Raw genomic sequence first — 17969 nt, forward strand, 5'->3', positions numbered from 1 at the left:
CATTTTCCGATGCTACATCTAATTTGTGTCGTACTATATCAAGTAGTTTAGGTTATAAATAGTCCCTAAGACGACTGACGACGTTTAGCTATATTATGCTTTGACAATATTTCATAATATAATATTCTATATATTATTGTTTTAGTAATCATTTTTAGTTATTTTAGGCTCCTAAGAAATATATCTTGTAATAGATATGATTTATGATTATTTATGATTTGAAAAACAACAAATATATTAATTACTCAAATACTAAGTTAACATTAAAAAAAAAACACTTTTTTCTAAGATAAGTTTTCATTCTTTTAATAAGGATTGTTCCGTTTTTTTGTTGATGTATTTTCTTTTTAAATGTTTACTGAGTAGGTTTTAAATCATTAATTTAATATAAACATTATTCCTGTGCGGTCACTTTGAACAATAACTTATTTCTTTAATTAGAATCTATTTACGTGTTTATAATTCATCTCGATTCATCAAAGGCACACATTATGAAATCAGGCTATTCTGTACTAAGAAACTGAAAACCGCAAAACACGAGCTTGAAATGACAAGATTTGATATACAACATTGACTATAATAATTATACAATACAAGGATCTAAATGGCATATCACTGTAGATCGGCTGTAGCTATTTCGTGAAGTGATTTCTTATGGAATCGCTACTCCACCCTTGCCGTTTTTTCGGTAGAGACAGCATTCCGAACCGGTGGCAGCAAAAAGTCGTATTTTACAACGGACGGACCTATGCCTAATTAACCATCTCTTCCAGACATTTAATGGGATGGCATTTAATTTTCCCGTAGTACTTAATGGTCTATTATAAAAATAATATTTAAAAGAATATCATCAAGGAGGTTTTATAAGTCATCTAAGAAAATTTTGTTTACATATGACCTTTTGAGTCGAGATGGCCCAGTGGTTAGAACACGTGCATTTTAACCGATGATTGCGAGTTCAAACCCAGGCAAGCACCTCTGTTTCATGTGCTTAATTTGTCTTTATAATTCATCTCGTACTCTGCGGTGAAGGAAAACATCGTTAGAAATTTGTCACATGCAGGTTGCATGTGACAAATTTCATAGAAATTCTGCCACATGTGTATTCCACCAACCCGCATTGGAACAGCGTGGTGGAAAATGTTCCAAGCCTTCTCCTCAAAGGGAGAGGAGGTCTTTAGCCCAGCAGTGGGAATTTACAGGCTGTTGTTGGTTGGTTGTTGGTATGACCTTTTATGTATAGTGTAAAATAGTTTGTGTTACTAACAGATGGCGCTGAATGTTTTTAGATCGCGCTATATAAAAAAAATATTTAAAATAAAATAAAAAAAAAAAATTGTCTCCAGCAGGTTTGGCCTGTAATTTCATTGTTAAATTTAGTGCCATTGATAAGGTGATGAAGTTGGTGACGCATTGGTGATGTAAGGAATGGTTAATATTTCTTACAGCACCATTGTCTATGGGCGGTGGTGCCGACTTACCATCAGCTGGCCAATTTGCTCGTCCGCCAACCTTAATTATAAAAAATGATGTTCAATTTTAAGATGCGTTTGGCTTTAATAAAATTTACTATGATTACTACCCGTCGAACATGATTTAGTAAGAACTAAACTTTTGCATTTTAAATTTAAGTACGATATCAAACTCTGTCATGCGTATAATGGTGCATTACACGATTTACGTTCCAACCAATGGCGACTTGGAGTCTGGTTGAAACCGGTTCATCGTGCAGCATCTGCACTAAAATCAGTTCTTAATCGAATTGATATTAGAATCACAGATTTTCTAATATCTATCCCCATAAGAAAACTTAAACCAAAGTCAAAATATTTGAAGTCTTAAGTTGGCTATTTTTAGTATATGAGACTAGACAATGAGTGTGACCCGTGAGATGGTTACCATCTCAATTAGATAACGGCAAAGGGGAGAATCCCGTAGCCCAGCAGTGGAACATTCGAGCTAATGGGCCACCTGATGGTAAGTGGTCACTACAGCTAATAGACAAAGGCGCTGTAAGAAATATTAACCATTCCTTACAACACCAATGCGCCAACAGCCTTGGAAACTAAGATACATCTATGTTGGTGTATCAATCGCCATCATCGTTGGTGATTGATACACCTACTTAGTTGCCAAAGTTGGGAAAAGAAATTCCCAACTGCTAGTCCGACAAGTCTTATGTCATAAAAAATATGTAAATCTACAATTCTGGAGTGTAGATTAGTATCTAGAGTATCCGAGAGTAATCAGTAAATAATCTGTTGCTATTATTTCTCAAATGAAAAACGTAATAAACTCCTTAGCATTACATATACCGCATACCGCATAACTGTTCTACTTTACTAAAAAATTGAAAGACGTGCATTATAAAAGTCCAGTGCGGATCTCCCGAAGGAGCTAGTTAAAATTGTGCGAAAGATACTTATGCGCTTGTATTATGCCACTTTCTGAGACTCGCAAAATTTTAAATTGGCCTTAATATAAAAACGTTTGAGCATTTTTCTTATATTTTATCATATACGATGTTTTGGCTGATTCTAATTCGATTTTAAACCACAATAGGCCACCTGATGTGAAGTACTATCAAGTGGCCCATTGTGTCGGCAGTCTTAAACATTCATAGACATTGGTATAAAAAATATTAATAATATCTTACAAAGTTTCCAAAACATTGGGAATTAAGATGTTATACCCCTTGTGCTTGTTACACTGGCTCACTAACCTTTCAAACCCGAATGCAATTAAATGTTACTCTTTGGTGGTAGAATATAAAAGGAATTGGTTTAACTACTTACTTTTTCATAAATAACTAGCGACCCGCCCCGGCTACGCATGGATGTAATGCTGATACTAAATATACGTACTACAGAATTTGTTTATTTACGACATCACATTAGAAACTTATAAAATCCGTGTTTCTTTACTATTTTGGCCATGTATTATATACAAAAATCTTTCATCCGAATCACTCTATCTATCTATCTATAATCTATCTATCTATCCATCAACGATTGAAGCCTTCTGTCGGAGGAGTTTTCTTCTCAAAAAGTAGAGAATACCATAGCCCGACTATGGGATATTTACAGGTCATTACGACAACATATTAGTATACAAGAATAGGATTGAACTTGCAACGATACACAACTTGTATGGCTGCTGTTTATCTATCGGGGATTTCTTTGTCACCTCTAGTTAAGACACTCAACTTCATTAATAACCATGACTACATATATAACCCTCTTGAAATCTATGAGTACAGGGATCGATAATTAATATTGCACTTGTCACAAGAGGCAGGTAAGTTAGAACGAGCCTGAGTACACACGAATTGCTGCTTAAATAATGGAAAAGAAAAAAAAAACTAAATTAATGTTAGACATTCACTAATATTGCAAGGAATGGTAGCAATTTCGGCAACAATCAGAACATTTAATTAATTACAATTTATTTATATATTACTTATAGTTTTTCAATGTATGTAGTAATTGCAGTAAAAAATATTGATAGAATGGTTTTGTAGATCCCAAAATTAACAGCAGAATACGGTAAAGTACGGTATAACTAATCAATTTATATTGTATGAGGTTTAAGATTTTAATAGCTGGCAAACGAGCTGCTTACCACCGCCCATGGACATCTGCTTTACCAGGGGACTTACAGGTGCGTTATTGCAATTATTTTCTGAAAGGTTCCTAAGTCAAATCGGTTTGGTCAAACCGCCGGTGGAAGCTGGTTCCACAGAGTGGTTATGCGAGGTAGAAAATGTCTTAAATATCGCACCGTTTTGGGTTTTTTCTGTTCGTGATATCGAGGAGCAAAATAGTCTACAGCTTCACAAGCTAGGCATTTGAGCTAGCTCAACGCCAGTCAAAGACGACCCATAACAATTTCTTTATCAATGGCATCATAATAATGACCTAAACATACATATCAATGCAAAGGCCCAAAATTAACAAACATTAATTGCGTAAAAACAATAATCATACGCCTTGATCTAAATTGTTATCGCTATGATAAAATAATTACCTATGGTATTTTTATGGGATTTCCCAATGACCATGGAATATTATTTGTTTCGACATTAATTTTGACTCCACTCCAAATATTTACGAGTTCCAACAAACAATAAACATACGTCAAATTTGAATTTAGAAGGTTCCGTATTTTTATAAGCTTTAGTAGAATTCTTTATACTCCTTCGAAAGATTCGAAAGGTTAGTATACAAATGATTGGGATATCGATATGAATCGATTTTTAAATTTCGTATCGATTTAAATTATGAAACTTTTGTGATTCGGAATAATACCGTCATCTTGTTCATGAGCTATATTGTAAGCCAAAAGGAAGATAGGGCTATTTTACCGATTAATCAATACGTACAAAATATTTCGATTTGACTTTATATCGGTTGTTTACATATGTTCCATAAATTTTAATTTTAATTTTAATTAATCATGGAGCACTCGACTAATGTGAAACATAATTGTTATTGAAACTATTTGTCACTAAACGAAACAAATAAATATGGATTAAGATATGTCATAGATTGAAAATTGAAATTCAAATATCGTCATAAGTTATGACATTTCTTGTGAGATTTTTTTTAATTATTTAACTGTGTATCTTGCACTTATCATTGTTAAAATAAAATTGCCAACAGCCAGTATCGGTACTTTTGACATTGTTGAAATGGTCGAAAGCGAGCTTAAAATACAGTTTATTTATCATTAGATATTTAGCCAAATTATTTTTAAATTTCACCTAAATGTGACTCATTCTTATCAATAAAGCAATTGATTACATCCATGAATAGAATAATAATGACTATAAAGCACGTAACATATATACGTACCAAAGGTAAACGCATCATCACCCTTGAGAGCGGCGTAATCGGTTAACGTTGTCAAATCTTCACCTGCTTATCAAAACAATAGCAATGAACCGGTATATTATAACAGTTATCATGGCACTTATAACAAAATAATTATAAACAATGGCTTATCTTTATATAATCTTTATCTTTGAATTGGTGTGAAGGACCATCATTATCAGACATGTGATAATTGTGTTGACCCAATAATCTTTCTTTTGTAACTCTCAGGTATAAATGATGATTCCTGAATGGAACTACGGGCCAGTGCATATTGTAACGCATAATGTTCAAATATTTCATATTGATCATTTATATCGGCTATGCCGGTAAGGTTCATTGATTTATAACGAAAACTCGAATTTCGAATTACAATATAATCAAACCTTTTTCATTTAGATAGTAAATTCTTTTTTGTCCATAATTTTAAATTTAGAATTTATCTTAATCAAAACAGTGTTTACGATGTGATATATATTTTTAACATTTTAAATTTAGAATAAGTAACAATGTTTTTAAATTTTTAGTTTCAATACCGTTGCTGGAAGATACAAGGATCGTTGGAGGGAAGGATGTTGACATAACAATGGCTCCTTACCAGGTTTCAATTTTAAACAGAGGAAGACATTCGTGTGGCGGTTCAATCATTGGCGATGATCTTATATTAACGGCAGCACATTGTTTAATCGGGTAAGGATGAAATAAATAAAAAAAAAAAAACAAAAGAATTTAAAGCGTGATTCCAAAAAATATTTTTTTTTTATGATATAGTTAGTATAAATTGCAAACCAATTTTATCAGATAGTTTATATTATATCTAGTAATCCCACGGCTTCACTTGTGTTTTAGAGTCTCTATGTCCTTTTTTGGAGTTCAAGTTTGCTTCATACCAAATTTCATCAAATTCGGTTTTGCTGTTTGGTCGTGAAAGAACGACGGACAGACATAGTTACTTACACGTTTATAATTTTAATATAGATCAAAAGTGTATCAATCCAGTTTCTAAATCGTAAGTTAGCAATTTTATAGCCTCGATAATAATAGCACAACGAAATTTTTATTCGCTTAGAGAAATCGTCGTAATGAATTAACTGATGTTACCTTTACATAAAGTTACTAGAACTGCAAGAAGTACTAAGTAAGAAGTTCTAAGTAGTTACTTGGTGGTAGGGTTTTGTGCAAGCCCGCCGGGTAGGTAACACCCACTCATCAGATATTCTACCGCTAAACAACAGTACGCAGTATTGTTGTGTTCCGGTTTGAGGTGAGGCAGTGTAAATACAGTTCCCAAGGTTGGTGGCGCATTGACGCATTAAGGAATAGTTAATATTTCTTACAGCGTCATTGTCTATGGGTGATGGTGTCCACTTACCATCAGGTGGCCCATATGCTCCGCCAACGTATTTAAGATGTTATTTGTCTTGAATCTTTACGCCTCGTCGCATTATTTGGCAGGCATGTTTGCCTGTCGAATAATATTTACACATATAGTATGTCCGGTATTTTTTTTCAGTTCATCTCCAGTTAACCTACAAGTTCGCGCTGGTTCATCGTCCAGTGTGAATGGTGGTAGAATTTATCCTGTCGGTGACTTCGTATGGAATCCAGCTTTCACTTACAGCAAAATGGATAGTGATGTGGCAATTATTTGGTTGTCCAAGCCTCTCGAATTCAGCAAACGTATCGCTCCCATTGAGATGTTTGATAAAGGGGACGAAATCAATGACGGCGATCTTACTGTTGTTACTGGATGGGGTAATCTTAGAGTGAGTATAATTGTTAGTAAAATTGGAGTGTCTGTTTGTAATATTAAAATAACCGCTTTTAGATGTATGCTTATGTATTTATACATGTAACAAAAATACATTTTTTTGAAACATGAAACGGCTGGACTGATTTTGATGGGACTTCGACTGGTAGGTAGTTGATGTAATAAGGAGTAACTTAGGCTTCAACGACACAAATGATTGGCTGTTGTTGAGTATACAAATGATTAACATATCTTACGATGCCAACGTATTTCGATAGTGTTGACCAATTGCCATCAGGTCGCTCATTGACCTGTCTTTCTTTATATAAACAGTTTCATTCTTTCGTTTTACTCTGTTAACTGAAGTCATATTAGGACGGGAGATGAGACAGATGTCAATTTAGTACAATAATAAACATATTACCATAAACATAAAATTAAAATGACACATTTGATGATACATTTTAGGAAGGCGGTGGTCTACCAAGAACGTTACAAATGGTACTGGTCCCAAAAGTGAATGAAGATAGCTGTAAAAAAGCGTACGAACCACTTTACAGCATCACACCTAGGATGATCTGCGCTGGTAATCCAGAAGGTGGAAAGGATGCCTGCCAGGTAATCAATGTTCTCTTTATGGATTTAGAACTTCATTGGTATACAATGAGAGTATATTTAATCTAACTGGTTTCTCGTCAATAAGAATTACTGCTCTAGTGTAGTGAACTAAAAATGTCTTGTGATAAAGATTATTGCTTATAATTTAAACTTCATTTTACTGACGAAACAAAAGCCGTCGTAATTAACTTTAGAAATTACGTGTTCCTCGATGTAGACTTTGGCTTAAAAATGATAAAATAATCTTTAAATAACATTACCTGATTTTTAATTTATCGACAAAGATGTTGTATTCCAATATTAAAAACTCAATATTTAAGAGCTTAAAAATTCTCATTTTAAATATTATCGACAGCTCCATTAAAAATGGAGCGATGTGTCATTTAAAAAGACGAGATGGCCCAGTGGTTAGAACGCGTGGATCTTAACCGATGATTGCGGGTTCAAACCCAGGAAGATACCACTAAATATTCATGTGCTTGATTTGTGTTTATGTGTGATTTAACTTGTGATTATCGGCGGTGGAGGAAAACATCGTGAGGAAACCTACATGTATCTAGTTTCAAAAAATACAGGCTATTGTTGTTGTTGTATCATTTAAATTGCAACAAAATCCGGAATACTTTTAGCAGCAAAATATTTTAAAAATAAGATAGACGCTTCCAGAATATTTTCTTTAATAATATGCATGTTACGTAAAAGTTTAATTTGTGTGATTTAGGGTGACAGTGGAGGTCCTCTAGTACATAATGGAAAGCTCGCCGGTATTGTCTCCTGGGGCCTGGGGTGCGCAAGGCCTAATTATCCTGGAGTCTACGCGAATGTAGCAGCTCTCCGAGACTGGATCGACGACCAAGCAATGCTTTTAAAAATGAAACACATTTTCCGAACTCTTTAAATATATTCGAATGCGATTTATCTGGCAACTCTGATTATTGTATATATAATATAAATAAATGATTTTATCGTTTGAAGTTTTTAATTAATACCTTTTTTTATTCTGAATTATAAGTTTTTTAAGTTTTTTATTAGGCAAGTGGTTAGAACGATGATTGTAGATTCAAATCTGGGTAAGCACCACTGAATTTCCATTCGTTTTCATTTATTCTTTTGTGTTTATAATTAACTAATGCTCGAATGAATTAAAATAATGCTCGGCGGTGAGGGAAAACATCCTGATGAAATTCTGCCACATGTGAATCCACAAACCCTCTTTCGAGCAGTGTGGTGGAATATGCTCCAAAACCAAAAAAAGAAATGGGAGATGAGGCCTTAGTGTGAAATTCATATGTTGTTACTATTATTTATTATAATGTTTTTGAAAGAGAGAACAAATTTATTTGTTTATTATTAACTAGTAGTCACCCTCGGCTTCGCTAGTGTTTGAGGGTGTTGGTTGTCATGTGTTAGGCAAAAAAAGTAGGCTATGTCCTTTCTCAGAGTTCATGTTTGCTTCGTATCGAATTTTATGAAATTCGGTTGATAAGTTTTGGTCGTGAAAGAACGACAGACAGACAGACAGACAGAGTCAATTTCACATTTATAATTATAATAAAAATAATGTAATGCAAGTAAGTTTGCATATTGATTCAAAGAGTCTTCATATATTTCTAAGAAAGAAAAATGTGTATATTCTTTAGTAAATAAAACTGATCGTTTTAATAACGATAGAGGTACTCTTAGTTAAGTTCAGTCTGGTGGGTGACCTCAATAGTTGATCTGGCTCAAACATTGAGTGAGCCAATAATAAAATAAATAAAAGATAATCAAAGCAATTTCAATAATTCAATCTAATTTAATAGTTGAAGGCTTTTTTCGTTATCGATAACACTTTAATTTATTAAATAAAACGAATTTATTTTTAAATAATTTTCACTCCACTGACACTCCGTGAACAAGATAAATTATAAAACGTTGAACTGAATGACATTAGATTTCAAAGGCATTTATTCAAATAACTTTTTTTAATCGCGATCTGAGTTCATCAATCATGGACCTACAGTAAACTATAGCAGAGTAAATTGAATTTTATCACAAGGTCTTAAAATTCAATTTCACCTAAACCTAAAACTTAGTATGTAAGCATGTTAAATAATGAGCTATTCCTGTCAAGTTCGAAATATTTGGGAAATTGCGATGGATGAGATAGAATAAATAGTAATTTCATGTACAAGAAAAATGTAACTTTATTGTCGATCATATAAATATTGTCAATAATAAACGGTTCTTTTATTTGTTACATACATATATATATCATCATCATCAACATCAACAGCCCATGTTCGTTCAACGCTGGATATAGGCCTCTCTAATTGCATGCCACTGAGATTGTTCTTGGGCTACTCGCATTCAGCTCCTGCCAGCCGTCTTGCGTAAGTCGTCACTCCACGTGCCCGAGGATGTCCTACACTACGTTTGCCGAGACGCGGTTTCCACTCTAGAACACGTTTTCCCCAACGGTTATCGGTTCTGCGACAAATATGCAGCCCACTGCGACTTCAGCTTACTAATCCGGTGGACTATGTGGATGACTTTGGTATATATACATACATATATAATTGTAATTAACTAACATGACTGTATTTTTAAATGTTGTAAAAGAGTAACTCCTGAGTTCCTTGCCGGTTCTTCTCGGTAGATTATACTTTCCGAACCGGTGGTAACTTCATTTAAAATAGTTGTTAAATGACGAATCAAAAGTGCTTGTAATAGCTTACTTGAATAACGTATAATTTTAATTTTGTTTGGAATTGTATAAAATGTGATCAGAATTTCATGATATGATTTTGATTGTTATCATGGTATGGGCTTGTAATGCGAATGAATGAGGAAAGCCTTGAGCATGGATTTGGATTGATATAGAGTTAGAGGACGATCAAGGAAATGAGGGATGGATTACGTGAAAGACGATATGGTTTGAAAGAATTTTACTTGTGAGATGACGACTGACAGAGTAGTATGGAAGGAGAAGGCCAAATAAAATTATAATTATTAAATGTCATGTCTTTGTTTTATGATATGTAATATCAATTATCTATAATTATTACATATCATAAAACAAAGTTGCTTTCTTTGCCTCTATATGTAAGCATACATAGGGATAAATATGCTTACGTCTTTAAAACTACGCAACAGATTTAGATGCTGTTTTTTTTAATAGATAGAGTGGTTCGAGAGGTTTTTGTATATAATACATGTTCAATATAGTAAAGAAACACTGATAATTTTAGAAGTTTGTAATGTGATGTCGTAAATAAGCGAATTCTGTAAGTATATTTAGTATCAGTTTAGTAGAGCAATGCCGGAGAGGGTCGTTAGTCTAATATAAAGTAATTTCCAAATCCAAGATGTATTTATAATTTGAATTTTGTTCTAGTTTTGTAAAATTTGATTAATAAAAATAAAATTATCAAATTCAGATAAATTTCTCAACTTATTTCAGATTCACAACATACAACAGATTCTTTATGAACTACATAATCCTGTACAGAATGAAAACCCGTGACATTTTTTATGATACGTTAGAAATGTTTTTGATTAAATTGACGATAAAGGGTCTCATCGGGTTTCCATATCGAATCCTTCTTTGATATTGCTGCCTTTTTAATGTTGCTTGTTTTTCGAAATCTGTTTGACTTAACACATTTTTCGTGATTGATAAATTTTACAAAAATATTAATACTCTTAGTATACGTGGCAAGTGCCATTAATTTCACGTTGTTTTCATTCGAAAATCTATTTTCTGAAATGGCCCAGTGGTTAGAACGCGTGCATCTTAACCGATTATTTATTTATATTATTATCACTGAATATTCAAGTGTTTAATTTGTGTTTATAATTCATGTCGTTCGCGGTGGTGACGAAAAACGTCGTGCATGTGTCTAATTGCATAGAAATTCTGCCACATGTGTATTCCACCAATGCGCATTAGAACAGCAATGTGCAATATGTTCCAAACCTACTTTTTGGAAGGGAGAGGAGATCTTAGCCCAGCTGTGGGAAACAGGCTGTTGTTGTTGTTGTTCTTGTTGTAAGGAGCTGTAATCCTTATATTTCAAACACTAATGAAGTGGTTAATAAGTGATCTTCGTGTTTAATAATAGGCCAAAAATGATTAGCGTCGTAATAAAACCCAAAAAAGACGTCAGTCTAGTTTTGACATGCATGCACCCAATGAGACATTACACCAATTGGTCCAATTTCCAAAATATCAAAGGGATTTAAATCTCATGTTGTAGATATAATATTAATTGAAGTTAATAAACAACCCTCTTATATTACGCAAGTTACAGAACTAACAAACTTTGTATTAAAGAAGAAAGTCCAAACTACCGTATACAAAGCAAAATAGTCGATAAGGAACTAAATACCGAAAGTAATTTGTAGACGCGTTTACACTCGTGCGGCTCCACTGCAAGGTCGTTTTGGCATATTTATCGTCTCTTATTAAAGCTTAACGACTGAACTGACCGATGATAACAGGCAAAGCACATTGTCGGTCTATTTGTGTGTCCACTAAATTAGTAGATTTATTAACATGAGAATTAGTAACATGAAATGATTAAATATATACAAATATGAACTAAAACTTGGAAACGTGGAATGGTGGCAAGTATGCTACCTACAATGTGAATATTTAAATCGGTCATTACAAAATCATCCTAAGTCACATTTTTTTTCAGCCGTGCGATTCTGCAAAAACCACATTAGGATTTGAAACAGTTTTCATTTCTTAACTCATATCGAAACGACCTTGGATGGAAAAATATTTGGTATTCCGCAACGATAAGGCAAATCAAGTGAAGCGAAAACTGTGAAGCGAGATGTTAGTGCAACCACTTCAATTACCGATTTTTTAAGAAACATTCCCAATTAGAAATTTCTAACAAACTAAGGATTTGAAAAATAAATGACATCATGATTCATGCTAAATATATTATAAATAATTTATTTTATAGTTTAAAATAATTTATAACGCATAAATAAAATTTTAACAAAAAGAAAAACCGACTTCAAACAAAACACTATTTTAAAACAAATGAATATGCACGAAAAAGTAATAAAAATAATTGCGTATTCAACATATTTTTTAGAGTCTTCCTAAGTTAAATGAAATGAAAAATATTAGACTACTTAAAAGTCGATTAACGATTATATCATGTAGTTATAGTTATTGGTATATTTGGAGCCGGTGTCAGCCACGGTGCCCTTGCCCCAATAATCAAAAGAAAGAAGCGATACGAGCCCCTTGATTGATTCAGTATATTATTGAGTAAAAGGTAATTTGTAAAAAACATATTTGTTAAAGTATTCTCGTATTGTTTTTTGATAGATATACTGTAGGGTTTTATTGGCTGACACCGACTCCAAATATAACAATAATTATAACTACATGATATAATAGTTAATCGACTTTTAAGTAGTCTAATATTTTTCATTTCATTTAACTTAGGAAGACTCTAAAAAATATGTTGAATACGCAATTATTTTTATTACTTTTTCGTGCATATTCATTTGTTTTAAAATAGTGTTTTGTTTGAAGTCGGTTTTTCTTTTTGTTAAAATTTTATTTATTTTTTGATTTTAAGTGAAGCTGATGTTGACTAACTAATTTTTTTTAATATGGATAGATTAAGCGTTCCGTTTATATGAGTCAGAAACTACTTCGAGGACAATTTCAAAGGAAACTTGCGAATAAAGCAAAAATAGACTTTCGAAAATGCGGATTTAATACGTCACCCGGCGTATACTACAAGGATCCCTCGAAAGAGCTGTAATCGAACTCAGCAAAAAAACTTTGAAAAAGACCAACTATATTTCGTACATCATATGACATCACATCACATACACAAAATTTGATTAAAGATAGTAAGAAAGTCTGCCCCATATCGCACCCTAACTGCGAGCCGTATAGGAGTTCCATCACTACATAGTATAAAACAAAGTCGCTTTCTCTGTCCCTATGTCTTTAAATCTACGCAACGGATTTTGATGCAGTTTTTTTTAAAAGATAGTGTGATTCAAGGGGAAGGTTTGTGTATATAATACATGAACAATATAGTAAAGAAACACTGATAATTTTAGAAGTTTGCGATGTGATGTCGTATATAAACAAATTCTGTAGTATATTTAGTATCAGTATTGCACCCGTGCGAAGCCGGGGTGCGTAGCTAGTTGATTATAATATTCGACTATGATAATTACATAAACATAACCACATTACGGAAGGTGACTCAAATATCCAAATAACCTATAAATAAAAGATTCGACCGAGTATCGCTAACGTGCTCCTCAGAATTGTTCCGTTCCCTTCCGTTCCGTTACTTTGTCATGGATCCTGTGCTCAGAACCTTACCAAACTTTCACCAAATTACCCTTGAAGTATATATTTTATAATAAAAAAAGAATTATCAAAATTGGTTAACGTGATTTTCAGTTATTCACCTATTTGTCGCGCATATACATAACGCAAATTTAAGACTTATGTCGTTTTCACATGGATACCATCATCGGAAAAAAAAATAAAAAAAATGGGACCCCACGGGAAGCACTACCTTTCAAACAAAAAAAAAATTATCAAAATCGGTCCACCCAGTAAAAAGTTATGAGGTAACAAACATAAAAAAAAAAAAAAAAAAAAAAAAAAAAAAAAAAAAATACAGACGAATTGATAACCTCCTCCTTTTGGAAGTCGGTTGAAAATCAGAAACATTTTATTAATATCTGTCTGAAGACAGATTACCTTTGCGTAAAATTTTGTCAAAAAAAGTATAAATGTCAACATAAATGTTTAATATTAATATTTAATAATAACATATCAAGTAAATATAGTAAATTCCTATTAAATTAAACAAAGAATTTAATTGAATCGCAAGTTTATCCGTAACTAGTTTTAATCACTACCGTATTTATTTATTATAGAATTCTGATGATGAAGTAAGTACCTACATACCTATTTATTCTCTATGTTCGGAATACAATAATCCCAAAAATTTAATTATATATTTTTTACGTTATTAACGCTGGTCATTAAGTATATGCCTATGTATATTAACTGTATTAATAAGTCCTCAACTTAATTAGAAAGCATCCTGAAGGTGCTACTTCTAAAAGTTGTACTACATAATATACAAATAAATAAAATTTTAACAAAAAGAAAAACCGACTTCAAACAAAACTATCTTAATGAATATGTACTAAAAAGTAATAAAAATAATTGCGTATTGAACATATTTTTAGAGTCCTCCTAAGTAAAATGAAATGAAAAATATTAGACTACTTAAAAGTCGATTTACGATTATAGAACGTAGTTATAGTTATTGTTATATTTGGAGCCGCTGTCAGCCACGGTGCCCTTGCCCCAACAATCAAAAGAAAGAAGCGATACGAGTCCCTTGATTGATCCATTATATTATTGTGTAAAAGGTAATTTGTAAAAAACATATTTGTTAAAGTATTCTCGTATTGTTTTTTGATAGATATACTATAGGGTTGTCTTGGCTAACACCGACTCCAAATACAGCAATAATTATAACTACATTATATAATCGTTAATCGACTTTTAAGTAGTCTAATTATTTTCATTTCATTTAACTTAAGAAGACTCTAAAAAATATGTTGAATACGCAATTATTTTTATTACTTTTTCGTGCATATTCATTTGTTTTAAAATAGTGTTTTGTTTGAAGTCGGTTTTTCTTTTTGTTAAAATTTTATTTATCTATGTTCGGAATACAATAATCCCAAAAATTTAATTATATATTTTTTACGTTATAAACGCTGGTCATTAAGTATATGCCTATGTATATTAACTGTATTAATAAGTCCTCAACTTAATTAGAAAGCATCCTGAAGGTGCTACTTCTAAAAGTTGTACTTTAAGTGAAGCTGATGTAGACTAACTATTTTTTCTTAATATGGATAGATTAAGCGTGTCGTTTATATTAATCAGAAACTACTACGGGGACAATTTCAAAAGAAACTGTCGAATAAAACAAAAATAGACTCTTGAAAATGCGGCTTTAATACGCCATGCGGCATAAACTACAAGGTACCCTCGAAAGAGCTGTAATCGACATCGGTAAAAAACTTTGCAAAAGAGCTAATATATGTCGTACATCATATGGCATCACATCATATGCACAAAATTTGATTAAAGACAGTAAGAAATTCTGCCCCAAAACGCAGCCTAACTGTAAGCCGTTTAGGAGTACCATCACTACATAGTACATATAAAACAAAGTCACTTTCTCTGTCCCTATATCTTTAAATCTACGCTACGGATTTTGATGCGGTTTTTTTAATAGATAGTTTAATTCAAGGGGAAGGTTTTTGTATATAATACATGAACAATATAGTAAAGAAACACAGACAATTTTAGAAATTTGCAATGTGATGTCGTAAAAAACAAATTCTGTAGTACATTTATTAGTATCAGTATTGAACCCGTGCGAAGCCGGGGTGGGTCGCTAGTTTACTATAACATTCGACTATGACAATTAGATGAACATAACCACGCTACGGAAAGTGACTCAAATATCCAAATAACCTATAAATAAAAGATTCGACCGAGTATCGCTAACGTGCTCGTGCTGAGGTTATCAATTCGTCTGTATTTTTTTTGTTTTTTTTTATGTTTGTTACCTCATAACTTTTCACTGGGTGGACCGATTTTGATAATTTTTTTTTGTTTGAAAGGTAGTGCTTCCCGTGGGGTCCCATTTTAATTTTATTTTTTTCGGATGATGGTATCCGTATGAAAACGACATAAGTCTTAAATTTGCATTATGTATATGCAAGACATATAGGTGAATAACTGAAAATCACGTTAACCAATTTTCATGATTCTTTTTTTATTATAAACTATATACTTCAAGGGTAGTTTGGTGAAAGTTTGGTAAGATTCTGAGCATAGCATCCATGACAAAGTAACGGAACGGAAGGGAACGGAACAATTCTGAGGAGCAAGTTAGCAATACTCGGTCGAATCTTTTATTTATGGGTTACTTGGATATTTGAATCACCTTCCGGAACGTGGTTATGTTCATGTAATTGTCATAATCGAATATTATAATCAACTAGCGACCCGCCCCGACTTCTCACGGGTGCAATACTTATCAAATCTAAATATACTAAAGAATTTGTTTATTTACGACATCACATTGCAAACTTCTAAAATTGTCAGTGTTTCTTTACTATACTGTTCATTTATTATATACACAAACCTTCCCCTTGAATAACACTATCTATTAAAAAAAACCGCATTAAAATCCGTTGCGTAGTTTTAAATATATAGGGACAGAGAAAGCGACTTTGTTTTATACTATGAGGAACTCCTAAACGACTTACAGTTAGGGTGCGATTTGGGGCAGAATTTCTTACTGTCTTTAATCAAATTTTGTGTATATGATGTGATGTCATATGATGTACGATATAGCATACGAATAATTCTTTTGCAAAGATTTTTTATTGAGGTCGATTACAACTCTTTCGAGGGTGGTACCTTGTAGTTTATGCCGCATGACGTTAAAACCACATTTCGAAAGTGTATTTTTTACTTTATTCAAAAATTTCTTTTGAAATTGTCCCCGAAGTTATTTCTGATTCATATTAAAGACACGCTTAATCTATCCATATTAAGCAAAAATAGTTAGTCTACATAAGCTTCACTTAAAATCAAAAAATAAATATACCATTGATGCTCACAGCATACCAGCATGGCAGAAAAACATGTGATAATAAATGATCCATATTTTAACAAGAGAGGAAAACATATTTGGGATTTGAATATGAAACATTAAAAAATTTTACACATTGTGTTGTTTTATTATTTATGAAATACAGTTTTTGTACAAATAGAAATACAAATTATTATCATTAAAGTATCTGTTTATTACACTGGTCTTAAAATAAACAAAATATTACAATTAGATATTACAATTAGTAAAGTAACTGACATTTAATAATTCATTACACTTAATTTAAATAAATAATTGAAATACATACATACCTAATTTGTATATATTCATTTAATAAGTTATTTTTATATAAAATAACATTAATACAATAGTGTACATTATCTATCATTTAATAATTTGTAACACTTCATTTTATTAAATAGTTAAAATATTTGCAATGTCTATACTAATTTATTTTTTTCCAATTAACTAGACACTTATTCATGTTTTAAATACTAGTTGCATTTTATCAGAATTTCTTATTTTGTCTTTTCCTTTAAGATTTAGTATATTCCACTGACTTGAAATACATGTAATATATTTTTTGTTTGATTATTATTAAATATCCTAGTATAATTATGTCAGACACAACAGTATGCAGGAATTTAGCTTCTTAAATTTGAAAAGAAATTGAAATTCAATTCAAGTATCTACTTATTGTTCTTAAATCTTTACCATGTAGCATCAATTTGTTCGTGTAGTTTGTATGGTATCTGGTTGTAGTAAATTATATCTGTTTACTTATACTTTATATATGTATATATATTTTCTAGTAAGATATTATTGACTTAGCTGTAGCCTTATATGAATGTATGCCATCCATCTGAAATAGAATGATAATAAATTTATAATTATGTTAATTAGAAGGAACTAATACCCTTAATATAATAATCAGCATTATTATATTATTTACAGCTTAATAAAGGTTTTTGATAATTTTCTATATATTATTAGATCTTAATTAACAATGAATTATTAGTAATTCGTAGCTTC

The 17969-nt window shown here is 32.0% G+C and overlaps 1 protein-coding gene across 1 annotated transcript; it reads left to right on the forward strand.

The window, feature by feature from the left end:
- The first annotated feature begins 5109 nt into the window (after positions 1-5109).
- LOC124539355 (vitellin-degrading protease-like) lies at positions 5110-8209 on the forward strand. Its single transcript, XM_047116726.1, has 5 exons — positions 5110-5200; positions 5399-5561; positions 6385-6637; positions 7090-7239; positions 7961-8209. Exons 1-5 carry the CDS (start codon positions 5158-5160, stop codon positions 8135-8137), a joined length of 786 nt encoding a protein of 261 aa, XP_046972682.1. The 5' UTR covers positions 5110-5157; the 3' UTR covers positions 8138-8209.
- Positions 8210-17969: the final 9760 nt, after the last annotated feature.

This window comes from Vanessa cardui, chromosome 22 (genome assembly GCF_905220365.1).
Source record: "Vanessa cardui chromosome 22, ilVanCard2.1, whole genome shotgun sequence".
Lineage (NCBI taxonomy): Eukaryota > Metazoa > Arthropoda > Insecta > Lepidoptera > Nymphalidae > Vanessa > Vanessa cardui.